Genomic DNA, 22,438 nt, shown 5'->3' with positions numbered 1-22,438 from the left:
GCTGGGTGCAGTCATCAATTTCCCAAGTGATGTGGAATTCCTCCAAGAGGGTCTCACCCAAACAAATGACTGGTGCCAGAAACATGGCCTCAAGCTGAATGCCAAAAATGCAACATTATCCCTTTTGGGGAGAGTGACGTCTCCACATTAATAAAAATGTCCTAAATACACAATTAGTAGTGATGGATTTAGGCATCCAGGTTGATAGCAACCTGACTTTTGACCACCATGTTGCTTCCATTTTACGGAAAGCTTTCTACATGGCCCAGCTCATAAGTAACAGTATCTCATCCAGGGACAAAGAGGTCATAACATCCCTGTATTCTTCCCTTATAAGGCCAATTATTGAGTATAATGCCTCCTTCAGCATGTACCTCGCAAAACAGCAGCTGGAGAGACCACAGAGGTTCCTCACCAAGAGAATCCAGGGCCTCAAACATCTACCCTACACAGATAGGCTAAAAGCCCTGTCCCTCTACTCAGTTTCATGCAGACTTCTCAGAGGTGGTCTCTGTCTGGCATACAAAGCAATCTCAGACCCTGCCTTGATGGGACTGCGGCATATCCGCAAGTCAAGCACCACCCGAGCAACATGTACGTGCAACATTGACCTGGTCTGTGATATCAATAGGACTTGTTGGAGGGAAAGATTTGTGTCCCAGAGTCTCCCCATCTGTGGAATAGACTCCCTCTCCATGCCAAGCAGAGTACCTCATTATCCCTTTTTAAGCGCAACATGGATAATTGGATGGGAAACAGAAAATACACCCCTGGGATTCCACCTGGTTCCTGCTGAACAGGGGCTTTGGGTGTTGACTTGCCTAAACATGGGCTAAACTCTTGGCTACGCTTATAAGGGTCTCAGGGCCAATAGCCTAGTAACCTCCTATGATGTCATCAAGTCTGTATGAGTGAGGCAAAAATTCAGCAAAGCGTTTGAAACAAGCTCTTTTTCAATACTTAAAAATGTAACATTAAACAGATAATTTAAATAGTATACATGTGACAACATTATTCAATAAAAATGCAGCCCTGATAAAAATACTAATCAATATAGAATAACAATTAAAAAGTCATTGTAAAGAGAAAATATTTATAATTATATTTATATTAAATGAGAGTAACTGTACTTTCTGTTTGCATTTTAACTGGACACTATTATCATATGTATTCTGTTTGGATTGTGTGTGTGTGTGTGTGTGTGTGTGTGTGTGTGTGTGTGTGTGTGTGTGTGTGTGTGTGTGTGTGTGTGTGTGTGTAATGTAGTGATTGAAATGTCTCATTAAAATTGGTGGTTCTGGTTTTCTTTTTTTTTTGGTTGATATTTAACATTAAATTCCACTTTGGCTGTTCTATGTATTTTGTTTCATTTTCTTTATTCATGGCTTGCAAATATTACCCAGGTCCCAGTCATTCCTTTGCATGTCCACTCACCCTTCCCATTGAGGGAGGTCAGCAGGTCAAAGCCTGACCGTTCTTGTTCTACCAGGCCATCTCCAGCAAACATCTGAGCTGCTGGTCCACTTCACCAGCTGTGGTATTGTGTAACTGTAATACTTTAGGCACTTTTAAATAGTAGTCCAGGCAAAGAAGAAATTTGGATTTTGATACTAAAACAACTCAACTACTAATTTAAGGCAAGTCAGAGAATGAATATCATGGGATATGAGATCCTCTTTCTGGTTTTGATTCATGAGCATATCACAAACATTATAGTTTTATACTTGGTGCCCTGTTTGATAAATCAAACTGAGCCAAAGCCAAGACATCAGGCACTCTTTCCTCACACTTACACATACCAACATGTGATTCATGTACTTTACACAGCATTTTCTCATGCAGCTGAGTTGAAATGATTACTTTGTCACATTTAAACAGCAATCATTGGATATATAAAAGCTTGTCTTAATGTGGAGAATGTGGTTTGGTGAGGGTAGGTGGTAATTTCACACCAAGAGGCTATCCTGTCATAAACACATCATGAAGTAAATAAAGGTTATTCATATTCATCTGTGGTACAATCTTTTATTATCTGTCACTTTTTCTGCTGAGATTGACAGCTGTGATACTACGTACAGCACTTCCAGGTCTTCTTCAAATGCTCCACTCAATTAGGTACACCCTGCTAACAGTATTAACTATCTGCATGAGTTAGGTATGTCCTGCTAACAGTATCAGCTGTCTGCGTGAGTTACTTATGTCCAGCTAACCGTATCAGCTGTCCACATGAGTTACATATGTCCTACTAACAATATCAGCTGTCTCCATGAGTTACATACATTCTGCTAACCGTATCAGCTGTCCACATGAGTTATGTATATCCTGCTAACAATATCAGCTGTCTGCATGAGTTACATATGTCCTGCTAACAGTATCACCTGTCTGCATGTGTTTATCAAGTTTATGCACAACTTGTTTACATGTTCTGTTACCTTGTGACGTATGGTTTGATAATGTTTTTAAGTGTTTTATAGTTTGATTACAGTGTAATTCCTTTACTACAGATGCAGTCATAGACTTTTGACAATCAAAGACTAAGGCAAGCATCTGTCTTTCTATGTGAGTGAATGGACAACACAAGCATAACTCCCACCTTCTTCCTCCTAATTTTAGTGTTCCTATTGATTTTCTTTCAGTTTTAAATATCAAAGGGGATTCATAAAGGTTACCACAAAGTGTAGACTATGTGTACACTTAGTGTGATCTTTCTGAGTGACTAGACAGCACAAAAATGTGGTAGGGATGTTCTTGAATATAGTTTGTGTCCACTTAGTATACACTTAATGCAGGTGCTCATGAATCCAGTCCTATATTTGTATATTGTATCTGTGCACCTTGACAAGAGGTTTGCAGCAAGCCAGAGATACTTAGCTGAATAGGAGTATCTAGGGGTCCCCAATATGTGATGCTACATTTATGTGTATGGCTTTAGAAGCTAATTGTATGGAACTGCCTTCTTATACCTTGTAGTCAATTGTCAAGGGTCTATATCAGAACATCAAAGTATTAAAACTTCGAATGTTCTGATATGGAACACTATTCAGCGAACACTAAGAATAGCGAAGCTGCAGAACAGCAAATTCTTTCCTCAGGAAAGAATTCTGTTGGGAGTTTCTGTTGCTTCGCTATTCTTAGAGCTGTGGTGGAAAGTTACGGGTTGGGTTCAGGTAAGTGTGCAACTGTTTGTACGTTAGGGTTAGGGGCAGGTTAAGTGAGTTAGGGTTAGGGTGCGGGTTAGGCATGTGTGCGATAGTGACAGACTTTAGGGTTAGGGGTGGTTTAAGTGAGTTAGAGTTAGGGCGCGGGTTAGGTGAGTGTGCGATAGTGACAGACCTTAGGGTTAGGGTTTGGGTTAAGGTAAGTGGGTAGATAGTAGTGTATGTTTAGTTTAGTGTAGCGTTAGATGTAAGAATTTAAGTGTATGCATGTGGTTGCTGTTTGTTTGATGTGCTTGTGTTGTGTGTATGTGTTTTGGACCAGCAAATTTTTTCCATGGGAAAAAATTTGCTGTTCTGAATGTTTGATATTTTCATGTTTAGATGTTTTTGGGACGATGAAATAGCATTCGCTATTTTCATCTTTTGATAACGTGATATAAACGCATTGTCATTATTGGTGCCAGGTCACATTTCTTTGCTGAAAGTCAATCTGCAAATCTGCAAGGCACAACTCACATGTCAGGTGTACCCTGTCAGTTAATACCTGCCACAGGCTTTTGAGTTGCTTTTCTACTGATTCTCACTGAATCGATGTGAAAGTAGTGCCACCAATGAAGCTTTGTACTATTCCTCCTTTTCATGTAAAATAAAAGAGACCACAGAAGCTTTATTTAAGAATTAGCTGTGTTAGAAGGTTGATCAGAAGGTAAGGGTAGTGCCTTAGTATGAGAGCAGATTGTTTTGGAATTCGGCCCACAGCCTTAATGCATACTAGATAGTGATTTCTTTGGAGGTGAGACAAAGATACTCTTCCATAAATAAAGGAAATCTTCAATCTGTTTGAATGAAAGTTGTCATCAGTTAAAGAGAGATATGGCTGAACAATAACTACTGTTATCCATCGGCAGAGAATTAGAAAATAATAGCAACGTGAAAGTAAATGTATTTATTTAAAGCAAGAGTTTATTCAATGACTCACAGTATAAGTTCAGCCAAAATCCTCTCTCTGAATCAACACTGATTTTTTTCCACATATTAGATGATATCTTGAAGTAATGTATTTCCCGTCATTTATTATCATGAAAATGTCAGACATCTTTGTCTAAATCTTAATCTATATTCCAATACTTATTGCAAGTACAATCTTTCTAATAAGAGGAAGTAAAAGGATTACTGATTACTTAAGAAGCATCACCCGACTGAAAGCTTCTTGTGTCTACCTGTAATTCAAGTCATTCATTAGTTATATTCAGGGTCTCCTAATTTATAGTTGATTTATGCAAGCTGTGTGAAGTAATAACTTTTATAGATGACCACACTGTAACTGCCATGGGGGGGGGGGGTAATGAACAACTGAGGGCAGAGTGCTTGTTTTCAGTTAGATTCCAATCAAGGTACTGAAGTCCTCACCTAAAAATCCCTTAAACACAATGAAGGTACATAACCATATGGAAAAATATATAAACATGCAAAAAATAAAAATTAAAAAAATTCCGGATACTGGCTAAGGTTCTTGCCACCCCTATAGTGCCTTTTTTAGGCAATGTTCAAATGACAAATTCACCACAGTAACAGGAACAGGCAAGCAAAAACTGAGGGTGATGTTACTCAATGCTAGAAGTCTAAATCTCAAAATGCACTCACTCAAGGCACTCCTTAAAATGGAGAACATTGATATCTGTACAATGACTGAGACCTGGTTCAAGGCTCCAGAGAGCATCCCTGCACTACCAGGCTATAACTCATACCACACTTTTCGGCCATGTAACCTGGACTGGAACACCAAAGGTGGAGGTGTGTCCATATTCATTAAGGATATCCACTACTCCAGGCTAGTTGCTCAGCATAATGCAGCAGAGGTTATCCAAGTGCAACTAACTCTGGACAAAACTGCAATCCAAAATGTAGCTTGCTACAGATCCCCCACCATGCCCCAGGATTCCCACTCCTCTTTTCTTGATGTAATGGAAAATATTAGGGTTCAACCAAACACCCTAATAATGGGCGATTTCAACTACCCCACCATTAACTGGGAAAAAACTACTTGTGTACCAACTCCTTCGCTCAACACTTTCTGGAATTCATAAACTCCAGTGCCCTGGATCAACTTATCCACACCCCCACCAGGGGCAACAATATTCTAGATATAGTCATTACCAACATGAGTGACTGGTGTTCCACACCTGAAGTCAACGGCTCATTGGTCCGATCCAGCCATAAGCTAATTACCCTAGATATCCACATCCTGCCCCCACCCCCCATTAAGGAAACCATGGTAAAAATTTTCTCCAAAGCCAACTTCATGCTTCTTAAGACAGAAGTGGTGAATTTCATGACACCCATGCAGATGGACAATACAGTTACGACTACTGAATCCTACACAATTGCACTTTATAAGCACTTACATGAGTGCATGGGTTGTGCCATCCCAAATAGAACCAAAATGCTATCCTCCAAAAAAAGGAAGCCAATCTGGTGGTCCCCTGCCATAAACAAACTGTACAACAGAAGGAAGAAACTGTTGCAAAAGACAGTAAAGTCCCATGAGTGGAGGAGCTCCCTGGTCAGCCTCAATAAGAAGCTGTGATCCCTAATAAAATCCTCCAAAGCTAGTAATGAAAACAAAATCGCCACTGATTCTAAAGACAACCACAAAGCATTCTATAGCTATGTCAAGAATCTCAATGGCAATACTCAGATCTGGTCTGAGTTACAACACAATGGCACTAAATATAAAGACCCAACTGATATTGCCAACATCCTGGTTTAGTGCTAACTTTACCCCCCCACCCCCTAAAGAGCCCATCTCTATACCGGAACAATGCATAGTTCCTGTAATCACAGCTGCAAAGGCAAAAACCACACTCTCCAAAGCCAAGAACACAGCATCCATGAGACCAGACAACATCCCAGGCTGTGTTCTACATGAACTACAGAATGAACTGGCACCCCGCCTAACTATCATGTTCAATCATAGCCTCACATCAGGCTTTGTGCCTGCTGAATGGTGCACAACAATGGTTATACCACTCCACAAGGGGGGAGCCACCACGGACCTCAGGAACTACTGCTCCATTAGCCGGATGAGCCTGGTCTGCAAAGGCATGGAACGTATCATCATGGAACTTATAAACAAAGACATTGGTAATCTCCAAACTCTGGACCCCACCCAGTTCGGGTTTGTAAAAGGCAGATCATGTCTCCTAAACCTGATAGACTTCTTTGAAGCAGTCACTAAAGCCATAGACAAGGGTAAGGTGGTTCACAAAGCCTATCTAGATCTTGCCAAGGCTTTCAACACCATCCCCCACTCTGGAATTATAGATAAACTCACTAAACTAGGTATAAATCTCTATGTCACAAGATGGGTTGCCAAATGGCTCACTGACAGAACCCACACTATGAAAGTAGCAGACTCCAAATCTGACTTCAGATCAGTGAGAAGTGAAGTACCACAGGGTTCAGTCCTGGGTTCTCTCCTGTTTGGTATCTACTTCTCTGAAGTACAGGCTAACACAGAAGGTCTTTGGCTAATGAAATTCACAGATGACTGCAAACTAGGAGCCATAATCGAAACTCCTAACGATGTGGACATCCTACAAAAGGCCCTCACTGAGACAGATGCCTGGTGTCAAAGCCGGGTCTATATTATAACATCGAATTTTACAAAGATTAAATGTTATAATATCGAACCCGTAATGTCAAACGCTGAAAACAGTGAAGGTGCAGGACACCGAATTCTTTCCCACAGAAAGAATTTGGTGGGCCGTTGCTGTGGCTTTGCTGTTTTCAGCATTCGATATGTTGGAACATTATGGGTCAAGTTCAGGTAAGTATGCGATTGTGTGTAGGTTAGGGTTAGGGGGCGGGTTAGATGAGTTAGGGTTAGGGAGCGGGTCAGGTAAGTGTGTGGTTGTGTGCACGTTAGGGTTAGGGCGCGAGTCAGGTAAGCGTGCAATTGTGTGTAGGTTAGGGTTAGGGGCGGGTTAGGTGAGTTAGGGTTAGGGCACGGGTCAGGTAAGTGTGCGGTTGTGTGTAGGTTAGGGTTAGGGGGTGGGTTAGGTGAGTTAGGGTTAGGGCGCGGGTGAGGTGAGTGTGTGATAGTGACTGACCTTAGGGTTAGGGATGGGTTAAGGTAAGTGGATAGCTAGTAGTTTATGTAAAGTTTAGTTTAGGTTTAGGTGTAGGATTTTAAGTGTATGTGTGTGGATTGCTGTTTTTTGTGTATGTTTGTGTTGTGTGTATGTTCCTCGGAATAGCAAATTTTTTCCCTGGGAAAAAATTCGCTATTTTGACTGTTCGATGTTTTTGGATTTCGGTGTTTAGGGTTCGATATTATAACATTTGATGTTTATGAACTTCAATGTTATAATATAGACCCATCAAAGCCATGGCCTCAAGCTCAATGCCAAAAAGTGAATTGTCATCCCCTTTGGTAAAAACTCTGTACCCATGAACTACAACATAGGCGGTAGTATACTTAACACCGAAAGTGTGATAAGAGACCTTGGGACACAAGTGGACAGTAGTCTCTCCTTTGATAATCACATCGCCACAGTAGTTAGGAAATCCTTCTACATGGCACACCTCATCACAAATGTTTCTCATGCAGAAAAAAAGAGGTTATTGTTCCCCTCTACTCATCACTCATTAGATCCATTATAGAGTACAATGCCCCTTTTGATATGTACCTCACAAGACATCTACAACAACTGGAAAGGCCGCAGAAATGCCTCACAAAGAGGATGACTGGCCTCAAACACATGCCCTACACAGACCATCTCAAAAAACTCCAGCTTTACTCCATCAGATATCGCCTACTCAGAGGTGATCTCTGCCTAACATACAAAGACATGTCAAACCCAGAGCTGTTGGACATGCTCCACTTAAAGAAATCCCAATCACTCCAAGCTACATGCTCTAGGAACCTAAACCTTGTCACCACAATAAACAGGACATGCCGGAGGGATAGATTCCTGTCCCAGAGACTTCCCATACTCTGGAATAAACTACCTATCTATATCAAACAGAGCTCCTCATTAGCACTCTTCAAGAAAAATCTTGATGATTGGATGGGAAATAGGAAATTCACCCCGGGGATCACCTCTGTGGCTCTGCTCGACAGTGGTAAAGGAAAATAATTTTCCTGGGTGGCAAAAGCCAGGGTACTTTTTTGGCTGGGCGTGTATAGGCCCCAGGGCCGATAGCCTAGTACCTACCTATGAACCTATGTTCTATATGAGGGAGCAAACTCTTGTAATACAACAAGCCCCTTACTTAAGTTTGCTAACTCTACAGTCAACCAACTATGAAGAAAGAGTAAAAAACACTTACATCAAAACTGCTCTGCTCCCCATCTGTAAGATTGCATTTTACAGCTCAAAAATAGAACTGCAACTGCACTTCATACTAGTTCAAAACAATCAAAAATATTGTAAACTTAATTGTCATAAAAACATAACATAACTGAATGACAGTTTTCAGCAAAGCTACTAAAAACACTAAATTGTCATTAAACCTATTTTCCTCTACAAAAGTTCAATCATTGAAATTACTATTGCACTTTTGCAGAAAGATCCTATTTCACTCATCAGTGGATTTCATCTGTGCATCTTATATTTAATTTAACTTTGTTTTATTTTATTGTATTTAAACTAGGTAAACTGGAATAGCGCTCCCTTTTCAGCTATGCCCTTGTTACATAATAAATTAAAAAATAAGAAGGAATTCCAACAGTTGGAAGAGGGGTACATACAGGCTATGAAAAGGAAAACAAACAGTACATAGTTGTTAACAAACCAATGATCTAATATAATCACAACTTCGGGAGCAATGATTGCTACATAGATTGATTATGGCACCTTAAATGCAGGGGAACCCCATTTTACACAACATTAGGCTGATGATTCACTGGTTAGAAAGGAGTTAAACTAAGAAGTGTGCCCTGTATACGCAAAGGCAGAATGCTCTGTTGTTCAAAACCTAGTAATGATGAAGCCTTCCAGTAATAGTTAGGTACTAGTGAGGTAAAAGCTTTGAGGATGGTTGTACTATTGAACCTTGAATATCAGAAAACTGAGAAAGCAAAATAGTGAAATTGAATTTCCAGAATACACCCCAAAAACAGCAGGGCTAAAAATGAAACTGTGTTTTCTGAGGGTGAGGGTGAGGCTGGGGGGTGTAAGCCATCCTGCACCCCTGATATAGAGAGCAAACCTCTCCATCCCCAAACTTATTTATACCAATTTTCTGTTTACACCAGCGTAAAGAATGGAATCACTGCTGGCGTACCTTTAACATTGCACTGGCTATGACTTCCAGTAGAAAACAACTATCAGCATTGTGTTCCTTTGGATGATTGACAATCATGGTATTTCATCTCAACCACCTATAAATATACCTTTAAAGATAGACTGGTGCAGAATCAGGCATGATATTTTCATCTTTAAGAAGGAATGAACAAGAAGCCAGAGTCCTTTGGATGATTGACAATCATGGAGTTTCATCTCAACCACCTATAAATATACCTTTAAAGATAGACTGGTGCAGAATTAGGCATGATATTTTCATCTTTAAGAAGGAATGAACAAGAAGCCAGAGTTTATGGCATTTAAATGTTTAAATATTTACATTATTTAATTTGCTTTCTGAAGAACTGTTCCAGTACTTACCTACGTGTTGTTTTAGATTACCGTGTATGTTTTAGAAGTCATAAAAAATAATCTCCTACAAAATTCAAAAGTTTGAATAAGTTTATGAGAGTGAATATGTTAGTGTTATTATTACTTAGAATGAGCATTTATTTTTCCAGTATGGAAAATCTCCATTTAGAATGCATTATTTTCTTGATTTTTGTTTTGGATTGTTTGCATTTTGCTCATTATTCTGTTTTATATGGCTTTCATTCATTTCTGTTCTAAATTATGCACTACCAGACAGTGATTTTTTTAAATAAGTCATTAAGTTGTGACGGATACAATTCAGAATTTTCACAATAAGCTTACTTAAGCATACAACAACACTGGATGATTTTAAAGTCCCACATTTCCTATCCAGTTAACCTAGTTATGAAGCTCAAGTGAATTTTAATGTTAAACAATGGTATTGGGAATTTCTAGCAGAACATTTAAGCATTTCCACAATAACTTCATTAATAAAGAAAGTCCAACAGCCAAAATGTTCAATGATTTGAAGTGCCTCTGTACAACATTAAACCTACTTTTGAAGTCGTCACTTGCCTGATACTGAAATCAAATGAAGTGAGGGTTGACTGCAACATGTAGTAGCTGGATATCAGTAGAAGAGCTGAGACAGCCGTAACATGGTTTTGTTTCTGTCTACCCAGGACTGATCCGCTCACGTGTTCGTGGAGCTGATGCCGCTGTAGCAGATGTCCTGACCTTCCTTGATAGCCACTGTGAGGTGAACAATGAGTGGTTACAGCCCATGCTTCAGAGGGTGAAAGAGGTGAGTGCTAGAGACAGGTTAAGATTTGTTTTATTACATTGTGCAAGGCAGCTACCTATATAATGTGGCAAACTACAGCTATACAGACAATGAGGGTGTTTGCACAGTGACTTCAAGTAAATCAATTTATTGCTTTTTATTTTATTTCTTGCAAAAATGTGTAGGTATTGGTATACCAGACAGATAAATTTTTATTTTAATCACAGTATGTGAAAGCTACAAAACATAGTTGTCATCAGCAGTTCAAAAGGAATCAATAGCTGCAGGGATGTAGCCAGGCATACTCCATGAATACCAAAGTACACATTTTTTTAATATTTTTGAAAGTTATTTTGTAATGGGATGTGACAGATTTTTTAACTGACATATTTATCATGCTTTGTGGTTATACATTTTAGTTAAAGTGACATTTATTTCAGAAAGTCTGGTTAGCTTTTTTTTTTTTTTTTGCTTAAGCTGTCATATCAACCGTGTTTTTCATAGGTTCATAGGTTGGTACTAGGCTATCAGCCCTAGGGCCTATACAAGCCTAGCCATAACAATTCCCTGGCTATTTCTTCCCACATTATTTACTTTCCTGGACCCCTGTCTAGCAGGGTGACTGACGTGATCCCTGGGGTGAATTTCCTTTCTCCCATCCAATCGTCAAGGTTCCTCTTGAAGATGTCCAAAGAGGCACTCTGCTTGACATGTATGGGCAATCTATTCCAGAGTCTGGGGAGTCTCTGGGTCAGGAACCTATCCCTCCAGCATGTTTTGTTTATTGTGATGACAAGGTTTTTTTTTTCTTTTGGTATTGAAAAGGTATACTGTCTGGAAAAATGCAATCTTTGGAGATGAAGTAGGTTATTTGTGTATGTGGAGTTCATTATCAAAGCACCCTATACCCCCCATAAATATTGAAAATATTGAACATAACATTTTCACATAATACAGTATACTGCAGTGTTAAATTATTATGAATAAAACTAAAGAGATGAAAATATCAAAAGCAATAAAAATCAAATGGTTTAACAAATAAACGTAATGTATGTGGAAGCTGTGCCAAACCCCCATTCTCCCAATACAGTCATCTTATATTATATTTAGAGGGTGTGAGGTGTAGCCTATCTTTAACATGTAGTGCACAGGGAGTGCATATGAACATTTTATTTGCAATGCTTTATTTTACAGTAATTTGACATTGCTGCATATGCTATTATGCCAGGTTTTTGTATATAGAGAATTCAATGTTTTGGTGTTCATTTTTATGTAATTATTTTTAAGCTATTAGTTTCTCACATTAGGTACCATTTGGAATGCTTTTCCCAAATGGGGAAAACATTTTAAAATCATCAGTTTATGCAGTTTGCTTGGATTAAAACTTCATTCAATGTGATTGTTCACAAATGGCTGTATACATGTTGGCATACACAAATTTAAAATCGACTGCTGTGGGAGAAAACATGGGGCACTGAATGATCCTCCCTTCTCAAGAGCTTACCCTGCTCAGGATACTACTGAAGCTCTCCTTTTCCTACAGATACCTAGCATTTGATCTAAATTAAGGTATGGTTTTCTATAACCATGTATCCTACTCTATAAATAAAACAAACAATAAGCATGATGGACTTCAGGTTAAGATGAAGGTGAGCTAACAACTTTTTAGGAAGTTCTCCTTCACTCACACCTTTCAGCTATATTATTTAAAAAGACAGGCTAATCTGGCTACTCTTGGACATAGTGCAGTGCACCCTTAACTCAGGTGTTGCTACTGACGTCTTTGAAGAATAAATCTTAGAAGACTTAGAAGTGAGAGTCTGCCATTCCTGGTGCATGTGGGTACACTCCCTCTATAACTCCTTGATACGGGGTCAAACAGCCAAGCTAGTAATGGAGGGTAATTCTGTAACAATGCCTTCAAACCCGATGGAGGTTAAGCTTGAGCAGATAATGCTTGAGCTCCAAGAAATAACTACTACTTTAATATAGTATAATGAGAAATCTGACAGGCACCTAGATGAAGCAGAGGATGCTTTCTTAATGCATCTGACTGAATAATCATCTTAGATGTTTTGTTTCCAGGGATCCTACAAAAATTGGCTACTCTTCAGAACTAGGTTAGAGTTGTTAGAAAATGTGATGGTAGACCAAAAGGACCATACTCATCACAAATATTTGCATTTCCTGTACATACCAGAGGCATTGGAAGGCAAGGACTGTGTTCCCTTCATGAAGGACAGACTAAGTGGACAGACATGCCACAAGATTCTATCATTCTTGATAGGGCTCATGGGGTTTTCTTGCCACAAACAGTAAAAAACAAAAAAAAAAAATGCTTAGATGTAATTATGTGTTTTGTTACCTACAACCTTAAAGAGATGATTTTCTCCACGGTTTGGGTCCCTGGAAAACTGTTGTTTTATTAGAAGCAGAGGATGTTTTGTGAGCAGAACTACTCAGCTGAGACATAGAAGTGACACAAGGCTTTCATACCAAATATGAATTTCTGTAGGCAAAAAGTTTGGAAATCTAATTTATTATATCCATTGCAGCTTAAAGTGTTCTTGCCTCTGGGTCACCTGACATTATACATACCAGAGTAGAGTAACTTGAAGCTTCGCACTTCATCTTTGCCATCCTATCAGCAGCAGGAAGAGCTGTCCAAATGGGATGGACTTCTGGAGTAACATCATGTGTATGAGCAGGTCAGGTTTCGCAGACAAGCCCTTCACCCTTTCCATTGCTCAGAAAGATGATGGCGAGTAGCAGAAAAGCAACAGTGGAGGTTATTAGACGTGCCGTGGTCTACTTGATGCAGTCATGAATGGATACATGTGGGACAAGGCAGTAGTTGAACTCAGTTGCCTCGCTTCCTTATCGTTCGTTGATGACTGACCATGCTTTAGACAGTTATATAATGCCTCACAAGCATGTCAGAGTAGCACAGTGAATCTTTTGATTTACAACTGCTTTTATGCATGGGTGTTATGTATGGAAAAGTGTTTATGAACATGTGATTAACTTGAATGAATTAAAAGGGGGACTCAAGTCGATGCACATTTTTCTTAGTAATGACTGCAATAGTTAGGTTATATAGCTTTTCCTCTGGACATTTTTTTCTACTAAAAGGCTACTTTTTGCTGTTAGCAAAAGATCACTTTCCTTGGTATTTTTCATATTCTCCGTGGATGCGAACGATGCTGGTAGTCGGTGAAAGAGGGTGCTTATTAAGTGTGAAAATGTGTTCTTCTGATCATAATCACTCCTTATTTAGTTGTGACTTCTCCCTCATCCCTTTGTCTGAATAGAGGCAAAAAGCATCCTTCTGGGATTTTCCACTGTTTACTTTATATTAATATTATAAATAGTTTAAACCTGACTGAAGTTTGGATCTGTTCATTAATGATCTGCCAGCTGCTTATCTCCTTAAGGTGTATAGGTATTTTCATCTGTTACTTTTTGCATGTAGTAAGGGGTGGATAGAGTGGGGTATACGAAATGGTTGGGCTGGGGGGTATTTGAAATATACTCAAGGGTTGCTAGGTTAAAGTTATTTGTTTTCTTTCCAAGATGTTTTTTTTTTTTAGGTTTGGGTTAACCTTGTTCATCTGAAATATTCCACTAGGTCACGTAGGCAGCAGTTGTTAGGATGACAATGCCTCTTTAAATATTTCTGTAATCCAGTCAGAATTGCATTTATGTTTACTGCTGCCCTTTTACTCTGCCGAAGATATAGATAGTCAATGAAAAGTGAGGTTATGGAACCACATGTTTTTAAACTGCATAGAATTTTCTTCCTTTAAAAAAAAGGAAATTGAAAGAATGTGTGACAGACTATGGCCAGATGGAGTTAATCTGACACCTACACATTTTCTTCTAGGATTGAGCTCCAATGGTACACCACCAGGACTTCAGTTTGTTACAGCTAATTGTTAGTTGGTAAAAAGACAACAATGAGACTGTGGATAAGTAAGGGGCCCTGTCCGATATAAGGCTTTTTGGAAATTAGTAGAAGAAATTAGGTCCCTGAAAGTGAACCTTGAAAATAGTATTGTGAGGGTCAAAATGATTAATAAATGGACAAGCTGAATAGAAAAATGTACATTTACTGCTGGGTATAAGTTAACAGTATGAAGAGAAGGATTTAAAGTTCTAAAACTACCAAAACCAGGCAAATGACCATGAACAGCTTCAAAAATACACACTGCAAAATCTTTCTTTAGCGCTTTCATCCACATTTATTTTCGTGAACTTCCTCAGAAATAAATTACATCTAAAAACCATTGTTTAAATACTGTTGTTACAGGAAATTATGTCATTGATTAGAAAAACTTTCCAAATACTTAAATTATCAATGCATGTGTCATACTTTAAATTCATTAATATTTTCAAAGTCACAAGTAATTAAAAACTTATTTAAAACATCCATATGAAGATGTCATTCTTTACTATGTGTCATTACTAGTATCATTCGTTACTACTAGCAAAACAGCCATGTAAAAAAGCAATGTGAAAATTTTTACCTATATATTAAAAAACACTTTAAATTTATTACTTCATTTAATCCTGGTGTTATGTCAGCTCCAAACACCAGTTGCCACAACGATTCCTTACATTCTAAAATGTTGTTAAGGTCTCCTAAAAGTAATCCTTTCTTAACTGTGTCCAAAATGAAAAATTCAAACTTTTTGAAGTCTTTACATATAATAGCATGCCTTGCTAGAGCATTATGTTTATCTTTCTTTTTTATGGCTAGAGTGTGTTCGTATACTCTGCGCTTAAAAATTCTTTTAGTTTTTCCTATGTAATAATTTTTACATGTCACACAGGTAGCTAAGTAAACTACTAGTTCACTATTGCAATTAAAATATTCTCTAGCCCAAAATGTGTAATTTAAATGCTCTACTGTCACAAAGGAAGAATTACTCATGTACCTACATTGCTTACAATTAGTACAACTGAAAGTGCCCTTCTTGTTGGTACAACTTCTTTCTAAACTATTGTGTTTGTCTTTACCTGATTCCATTATGCTTTTTAAATTTGTGATTTTCTTATAAGTAAATTTAGGTTTGTGTCCTACAACAGACACCAGTTCTCTATTTCTCATAATGACTTTCCAGTTATTTTCAATAATAGATTTAATACTCTGCATTTCATTTACTATAGGCAGTGGAAATGCTGTTGAAAACTCTTTAACCTGCCTATCGTGATGGATGTTCTCAGTACACATTAGGGATGCACCCACTAACAAATCCTCAGAATGCAAAATGGGTTTAGCCACTCCTTTTCTGAGGGGTACCACTTCACTTTCTATCTTGTCTATGAACTCCCTAGTATATCCCCTATTCATAAAAAGTGATCTCAAAAGTGATAATTCATTCTGAAAAACTCTTTCATTAGACGTGAGTCTACTTAACCTGATTATCTGACCTTTAATGACCCCTCTTTTCATATGTACTGGGTGTAAACTGTCTTTATGCAGATAACTATTAGCAAAATATGGTTTTCTACATATTTTGCTATGAAAGGTCTTTGCCTCATCATCAATATTAAGTGTCAGATCTAAAAATGTGACTGTTTTACCAAAATCACCTAATTTGAACTTCAAAAAAAATGGTGGTCTGGTTTAAAAATTCAACCAGTTCCATAAATTCTTTGTGTTCTCCCTTCCATAAAAACAACAAATCATCTATGTATCTACGGTACATAGAGACCTTGTTGAATAGGGGATGTGTCTTTAGAAATTTAGTCTTCCAATTAGCCATGACAATGTTTGCGAAGGAGGGGGCCACCCTTGAGCCAATGGCTACTCCTAGCTCTTGTTTGTATATGTGGTCATTAAATTTGAAGAAGTTATTTTCCAAAATTAACTCCATTAAAGTACATAATGAGTTTATTTTGGTGTTTGAAAAGTCAGTATGCTTATTTAAATACTCCCTCATAAATTCAATGCCCTCTTCCTGATCAATACTGGTGTACACATTTTTCACATCTAAACTACCAAAAAATAGGTTTTCATCACAAATTTTTACATCCCTTAATATTTCCAAAAGATTCCATGAATCTTTAATAAAAAATTCGGACTTCTGAACTATAGGGTTTAAAATGTTGTCCAACCAGATTGAGATGTTTTCTGTTTTGGACTGTTTGGCTGAAATGACGGGTCTAAAAGGTGGTCTAGTCTCGTTGTTCTGTATTTTAGGAATGCCAAAAAATACTGCTAATTTAGGGTGTTCCTTGTACATGAATTCATAATCTGTTCTGCTTAGTTCACCCTGAAAAAACATATCAAACAACATTGAATCTAAGACTTTGATGGTCAGCAGGACTAAGACAGAATATATGTGTGTGAATGAGAGGGAGGATAGAGGAATGGTGAGGATGCAAGGAGTAGAGGTGGCGAAGGTGGATGAGTTTAAATACTTGGGATCAACAGTTCAGAGTAATGGTGAGTGTGGAAGAGAGGTGAAGAAGAGAGTACAGGCAAGATGGAATGGGTGGAGAAGAGTGTCAGAAGTGATTTGTGACAGACAAGTACCAGTAAGTGTGAAAGGGAAGGTCTACAAGAAAGTAGTGAGACCAGCTATATTATATGGGTTGGAGACAGTGGCATTGACAAAATAACAGGAGTCAGAGCTGGAAATGGCAGAGTTAAAGATGTAAAGATTTGCACTAGGTGTGACGAGGGTGGACAGGATTAGGAATAAGTATATTAGAGGGTCAGCCCAGGTTGGAAGGTTTGGAGACAAAGCCAGAGAGGCAAGATTACATTGGTTTGGACATGTGCTGAGGAGGGATGCAGAGTATATTGGGAAAAAGATGCTAAGGATGAAGCTGCCAGGTAACAGAAAAAGAGGAAGGCCTAAGACAAGGTTTATGGAAATGGTGAGAGAGGACATGCAGGTGATTGGTGTGACAGAGCAAGATGCAGAGGACAGGAAGAAATGGAAACAGATGATCTGCTGTGGCAACCCCTAACAGGAGCAGCCGAAAGAAGAAGAAGACTGAGCTAAGATATGTTGGTATGGGTGGTACATTATTGCTGGCCTTTGTAAATAGGAGCTGATGATAAGCTCTCATGAAAATGCTTCTTTGTTATGTATGTAAGTTTGTTTTTCTGTTTTTTTCTTTTTATCTTGTGTGTTCATATGTAAATATGCTTATACTGTATGTATGCATTCTCACTTAATTTGAAAAGTTTGACATATTTTTGACTTTGAAATACTTTAAACTGTTATTAAGGATTTCATTTTGTTTTACTCTGTTCTATATACAGTTAATTGTTGATAATGTTATAATAATAACAAAAAAAATAAATAAGCACAATGTCCTTAACCAAGTTAACATTTTGTTTTCTGTTTCATAATTGGCTTCCTCTACTGATGAACTTTCACACCTGTTCACTATCTCCATTAAACTTTCATCCTTCCTTAATATAAATGTTACATTACTCAACACACTAAATGTCTCTTCACTGGGTGTATCCACCTCGTATCAGAGAAGACACGTTCATTAGTGTTACGAGATCTTGTTTCTCTGCATACAAAGGCAAGAGCTGGAGAGGAATAGAGTCCAACATTTTTTATCCAGTGATGCCAAAATGTTAGGTGCATGCTTTTGTGCACAGAGTGCCAAGTCACTTCCCCTTAACTATAAAAATAGAAAACTTGATGAAGGCACTTCTGTCCCAAGAATATGAGTGCAACAAGCATATACTCTGGCATCTCCACTAGGAAGCTGTAACCTTGTGATGTTATCCTTCACCCATCCTCCAAAGGAAGGATATCCAGGCTCAGCCAATAAGTTTTTCATCTTGGCCAAATATTTTTGCACCATGATCACTAGCAAAACCCTGGTCACTGCATCCAGAGATTAATTCAGTGTCCCTCCAGCAGTGGACTGAACCTCAAGTCAAACATGTTGTGGCTGTCAACACTAAGTGCTATGTTGCTGCTCTACACTTCTGCTCATGCTAATGTGTGGCAATATAGTTTTCATTCTGGTATTGTAAAACTAACATAGAACAAGTTAATCAAGTCATGGCAGGTGCTAGGTGGGTATCCCAGCACTACTTGACACCTGTCCCCTTCCTCTGGTTAACATTCCCAACAAGTTCCCACAGCTTTAAGTCAGGATACCCAATGAATAGCATCTCTTAAGAACACAGAGGCTTCTGAATAGTATAACAAGAAGGGTAGTACTTGGAAATGCCAGTTCTCTCCATTCAGTCTACTGGACCTACTGAAGATATGCAACAATGAAAAATATAAATCATTCAGAGCTACCATCTTCCCATTAGAAGAAGATCCTCTCATTGGATCTCTAGGCTTCTCTTTCTCTTGTATTTTACAGAGACATTGTTTTCTGCAGAAGATCTACTTATCTAACTGGATGATAATGTCTCCAAGAGCCTAATGTACTGAAATAGTAAAAATGAATAACTACATTAGTGGATGTTTTAGTGTCCATCATTAACCATTGATTAACATATCCAGAAAGTCAAATATAAATCTCAGTTTGCATCCAGTAACTGTTATAAAGTTTATAGTCCATAAATTTACGAGTTAAAATCTACACCAGGTAAATGAGTGCTTATCCCTACAATGGATTATAGACGTTCAGTTATTTCTATCAATTCAGCTACTAATGCAAAAAACTGCCCTAAATATAATTTACAGGTTTATGACCATTTCATCTAGGAAGAAATATTACTACCTTCCCCTTGAAAACTGAGATAAACTTCTAACTTTCATGTTCCAATATATAAATTGTTAGATTTTTGTCAGTGACCAGCTTTAGCCAGGACACTAAAACTCAAAAGAACTGCTAGGTTCCTGTACTCTTCCCCCCACTTCTTTCTTTACTCTCACCCTAGATGTCACCAAGTGCTGTGTCAAAACCTTGATAATTGTGAGTCACAAGGTCTGAAGCACACTACCAATGAACTCCAGTAGCCTTACAATTTTTGCTAAATTTACAAGTGTCAAAACCCACTTATTAAAAAAAAAACTAAATACGTCTGCACTTCTGTAGTTACTATGCCTGTATTTCCAAACAATGAACTCAGCTATGTTAGGAGACCTGCTTACTGTCCAACCTGTCCAACTCATGACCGATATTTAGAGCATGAATGGTAGATTGTATGAGAGTAAATAACTGAAAGTGATCTTTGCATACTATAATACTATTGAGTAAATATGGTGTATTAATCTCTACCCGTTCTCTCTATAGCTAGCCATAATTTATTTATTTATTTTTCTGTAATGTATCTGTTATTTTTAACTAGGTTGTGGCTAAATGGGCTCCTTTAATCCAGTCCATCTGTCTGAAATATAAAATAATTTTTTATTTTTATTTTTATTTAACATTTGTTGACCGGGAAAGTCCGACTAGGTTCCACAGATCCTGTTTTCAGCGGAGGCCCGGGGAGAAATGCTCCAGACGCATGTCTTTAGAATGTGGGAGGGGAGGAAACCCACACGAACGCAGGGAGAACATGCAAACTCCACACAGAAGGCACCCTGGCCGAGAATCGAACCAGAGAACCTCTTGCTGTGAGGCGACAGCATTAACCGCTGCACCAATAAGATGACAAAGCCCACCCTGCATACCTGGGGTTGTATCCTAGTACGACTACAATTAATGCAATCAGCTCTAGAGGTGCTACATTACACTAAGTAGGAAATTCTTTTTGCAGTGACCCTCTTTTGATAAATAATTTTTGTGCAGTGTCCAAAAACTGCTTTTCAATGAAGTATCATGTTTTGCTATCCCTATTGGGTCAAAGTCATTATTTGATTCAAGGTACTTTCAGCATCTAGGCTCCTAATGTTTCACACTCCTTCCTTGTCTTTCTCACCCTCCCTCTCTATCTATTACTACTGCAATTGCCTTTGCTCCAGCCATGACTCCTGACTCCCAGCTCATTAGTCTTGTATTGCTCATCTCCATTCCATCAGTCCTTGGTCCCCTACCAGACCAGATCTTGTAGGGCATTAACTCAATATCCCCCTCCGATTTGCCATCATAGGCAGCCTTCCCTTGTTGTGCTTCATCACATGCCTAATGGATGTCTACATACTAAGCTCAGCCACTATAATGACATAAGTAAATAGCTTAAAAATTATGAATGCTGATTGGTGGTCTAAAACTAGACAAATGCATTGTAGAAAAAAATTTCTTTTTTTTTGCATTTTCCTTCATTTGTGTACTCAGCTGTCAATGTATTACTTACATCAGTAATTAGCTATTTGTTTCTCACATATGAGTTATGTTTCCCCCTTTTTTGAAAATAACGTTTGTGTTATTTTTTTATATTCAGGGTCAAACAGAAGGAATGGTGAACTAGGTGCTCATTTAGAATTCAACACACTCAACTGCTGCCTTAGTTTTATAATTTTGAAGTATTTTCTGAGCAATAAGAAATATTAAACACTATTGTATGGCATTAATGACTGACTGTAATCCTCAGCGATTTACTAGAAAACTAAGCATTTTATGAGGGACAGGAATAAATATGAGACAAAATCAGAGACATTTGGCAAAACAGTGAGCAGTTGAAAGGTATGAGCAATTACAATACTGAAATCATGCAGCAGTTGCCCTCCATCACCAAAATGTGGGAACTTCAATAAGAAATAGCCTTACATGTCTACTTCTCCTATAACACTACCTTAGAATCCTATGATGACTCAGGGGTACTGGTAGCAGTAACTCCATAGTGGGGATTGTCCCCTGCACCCCTATATGTGAATATATATGGCAGCTATAATGACTCTGCCTTGACTGCCCAGCAAATGACTCTGTGTTTACCTCTGCTCAGTAGACAATTTGTACAACTGCACTGTGATCATCCAACTCACTAGGAAACAGACAACTGTTTAAAATGCATCAGTTCCTGCTTTGCTTTTATTCCCACCACTTCAGTCAATTGTGACACTTGGGAAATGGGATTTTCTAGTTACTGCTGATATTAAAGCCTAGTTGCTTGTTTGAGATACAGAATAAAAAGGACTTGCTGCCAGTGACAGAAATCACAAAATGTTAGGAGTTTCCCCTTGAGGTTATAGACACAGCTTTATGAGATTCTGATGAGTATTTTAAGAGGAAACAGATAAATGCTGTTACATTTGTTTGCCACTAAAATGATGACAGTGTTTTAAATTAATATTTCCATGGAAGACTAGAATGGTTCTCTTATTTTCCTGTTTTTCATTCCATTCATGTTGTACCTCTAGATGTTTTTGTATATAGCATAGATAATGGAGTTTTTCTCTAACTTTATATTTAACTAACATTTTTTGCACTTGGCACAAATAATGGTGTTTTTTTAATTTATTTTAACATATTTAATATAATACTTGGCATTCTTTATTCTATTAACCACAGCTAACTAATGTAAAAGTGGCATTGTAATACACTGCTTCAGACAACCGAATTCAAAACAAACTACTGCATGTTTGAATCTCACCATTGTTTCTCTGGATATGGACATCTTATCTATATGCTGCAATTAGTATTGTTACCATTGTGCTAGGATTTGGAGGAAAGGTGGGGTGGGGGGTTACTGACTGCCTAGTCCCCGGTTCCATTTCTACTTTACAGTCTCAAGGGTTTTACTAAGATTTTGACCAAGGATAACATTGGGAAGCTCAGCCACATCACCCAGAACTGATGTGAACCCTTCTTAACCCCATTAAGTACATTTCCCCACATACCCTGTGTAAATTTTCAATTCCCCATCCAGTCATCCAGAGTGGCTTTGGTGTTTGCTAAGGAAGTACACTGCTTGATATACAGTGGCAGCCTTTTCCAGAAACAGAGTTATGTGG

The 22,438-nt window shown here is 38.2% G+C and overlaps 1 protein-coding gene across 1 annotated transcript in view; it reads left to right on the top strand.

Moving 5' to 3' along the window:
• GALNT16 (polypeptide N-acetylgalactosaminyltransferase 16) overlaps positions 1-22,438 on the top strand; it is a 1,415,037-nt gene that overhangs the window by 943,917 nt on the left and 448,682 nt on the right. The window contains exon 6 of the mRNA XM_044074007.1: positions 10,504-10,625. Coding sequence (XP_043929942.1) covers positions 10,504-10,625 — 122 coding nt within the window. The remainder of the gene's footprint in view (positions 1-10,503; positions 10,626-22,438) is intronic.

The sequence above is a fragment of the Protopterus annectens genome, chromosome 6.part0, assembly GCF_019279795.1.
Source record: "Protopterus annectens isolate FY-2018-M chromosome 6.part0, PAN1.0, whole genome shotgun sequence".
In the NCBI taxonomy this organism is placed as follows: domain Eukaryota; kingdom Metazoa; phylum Chordata; order Ceratodontiformes; family Protopteridae; genus Protopterus; species Protopterus annectens.
This window is presented reverse-complemented; position numbering and strand designations above follow the sequence as displayed.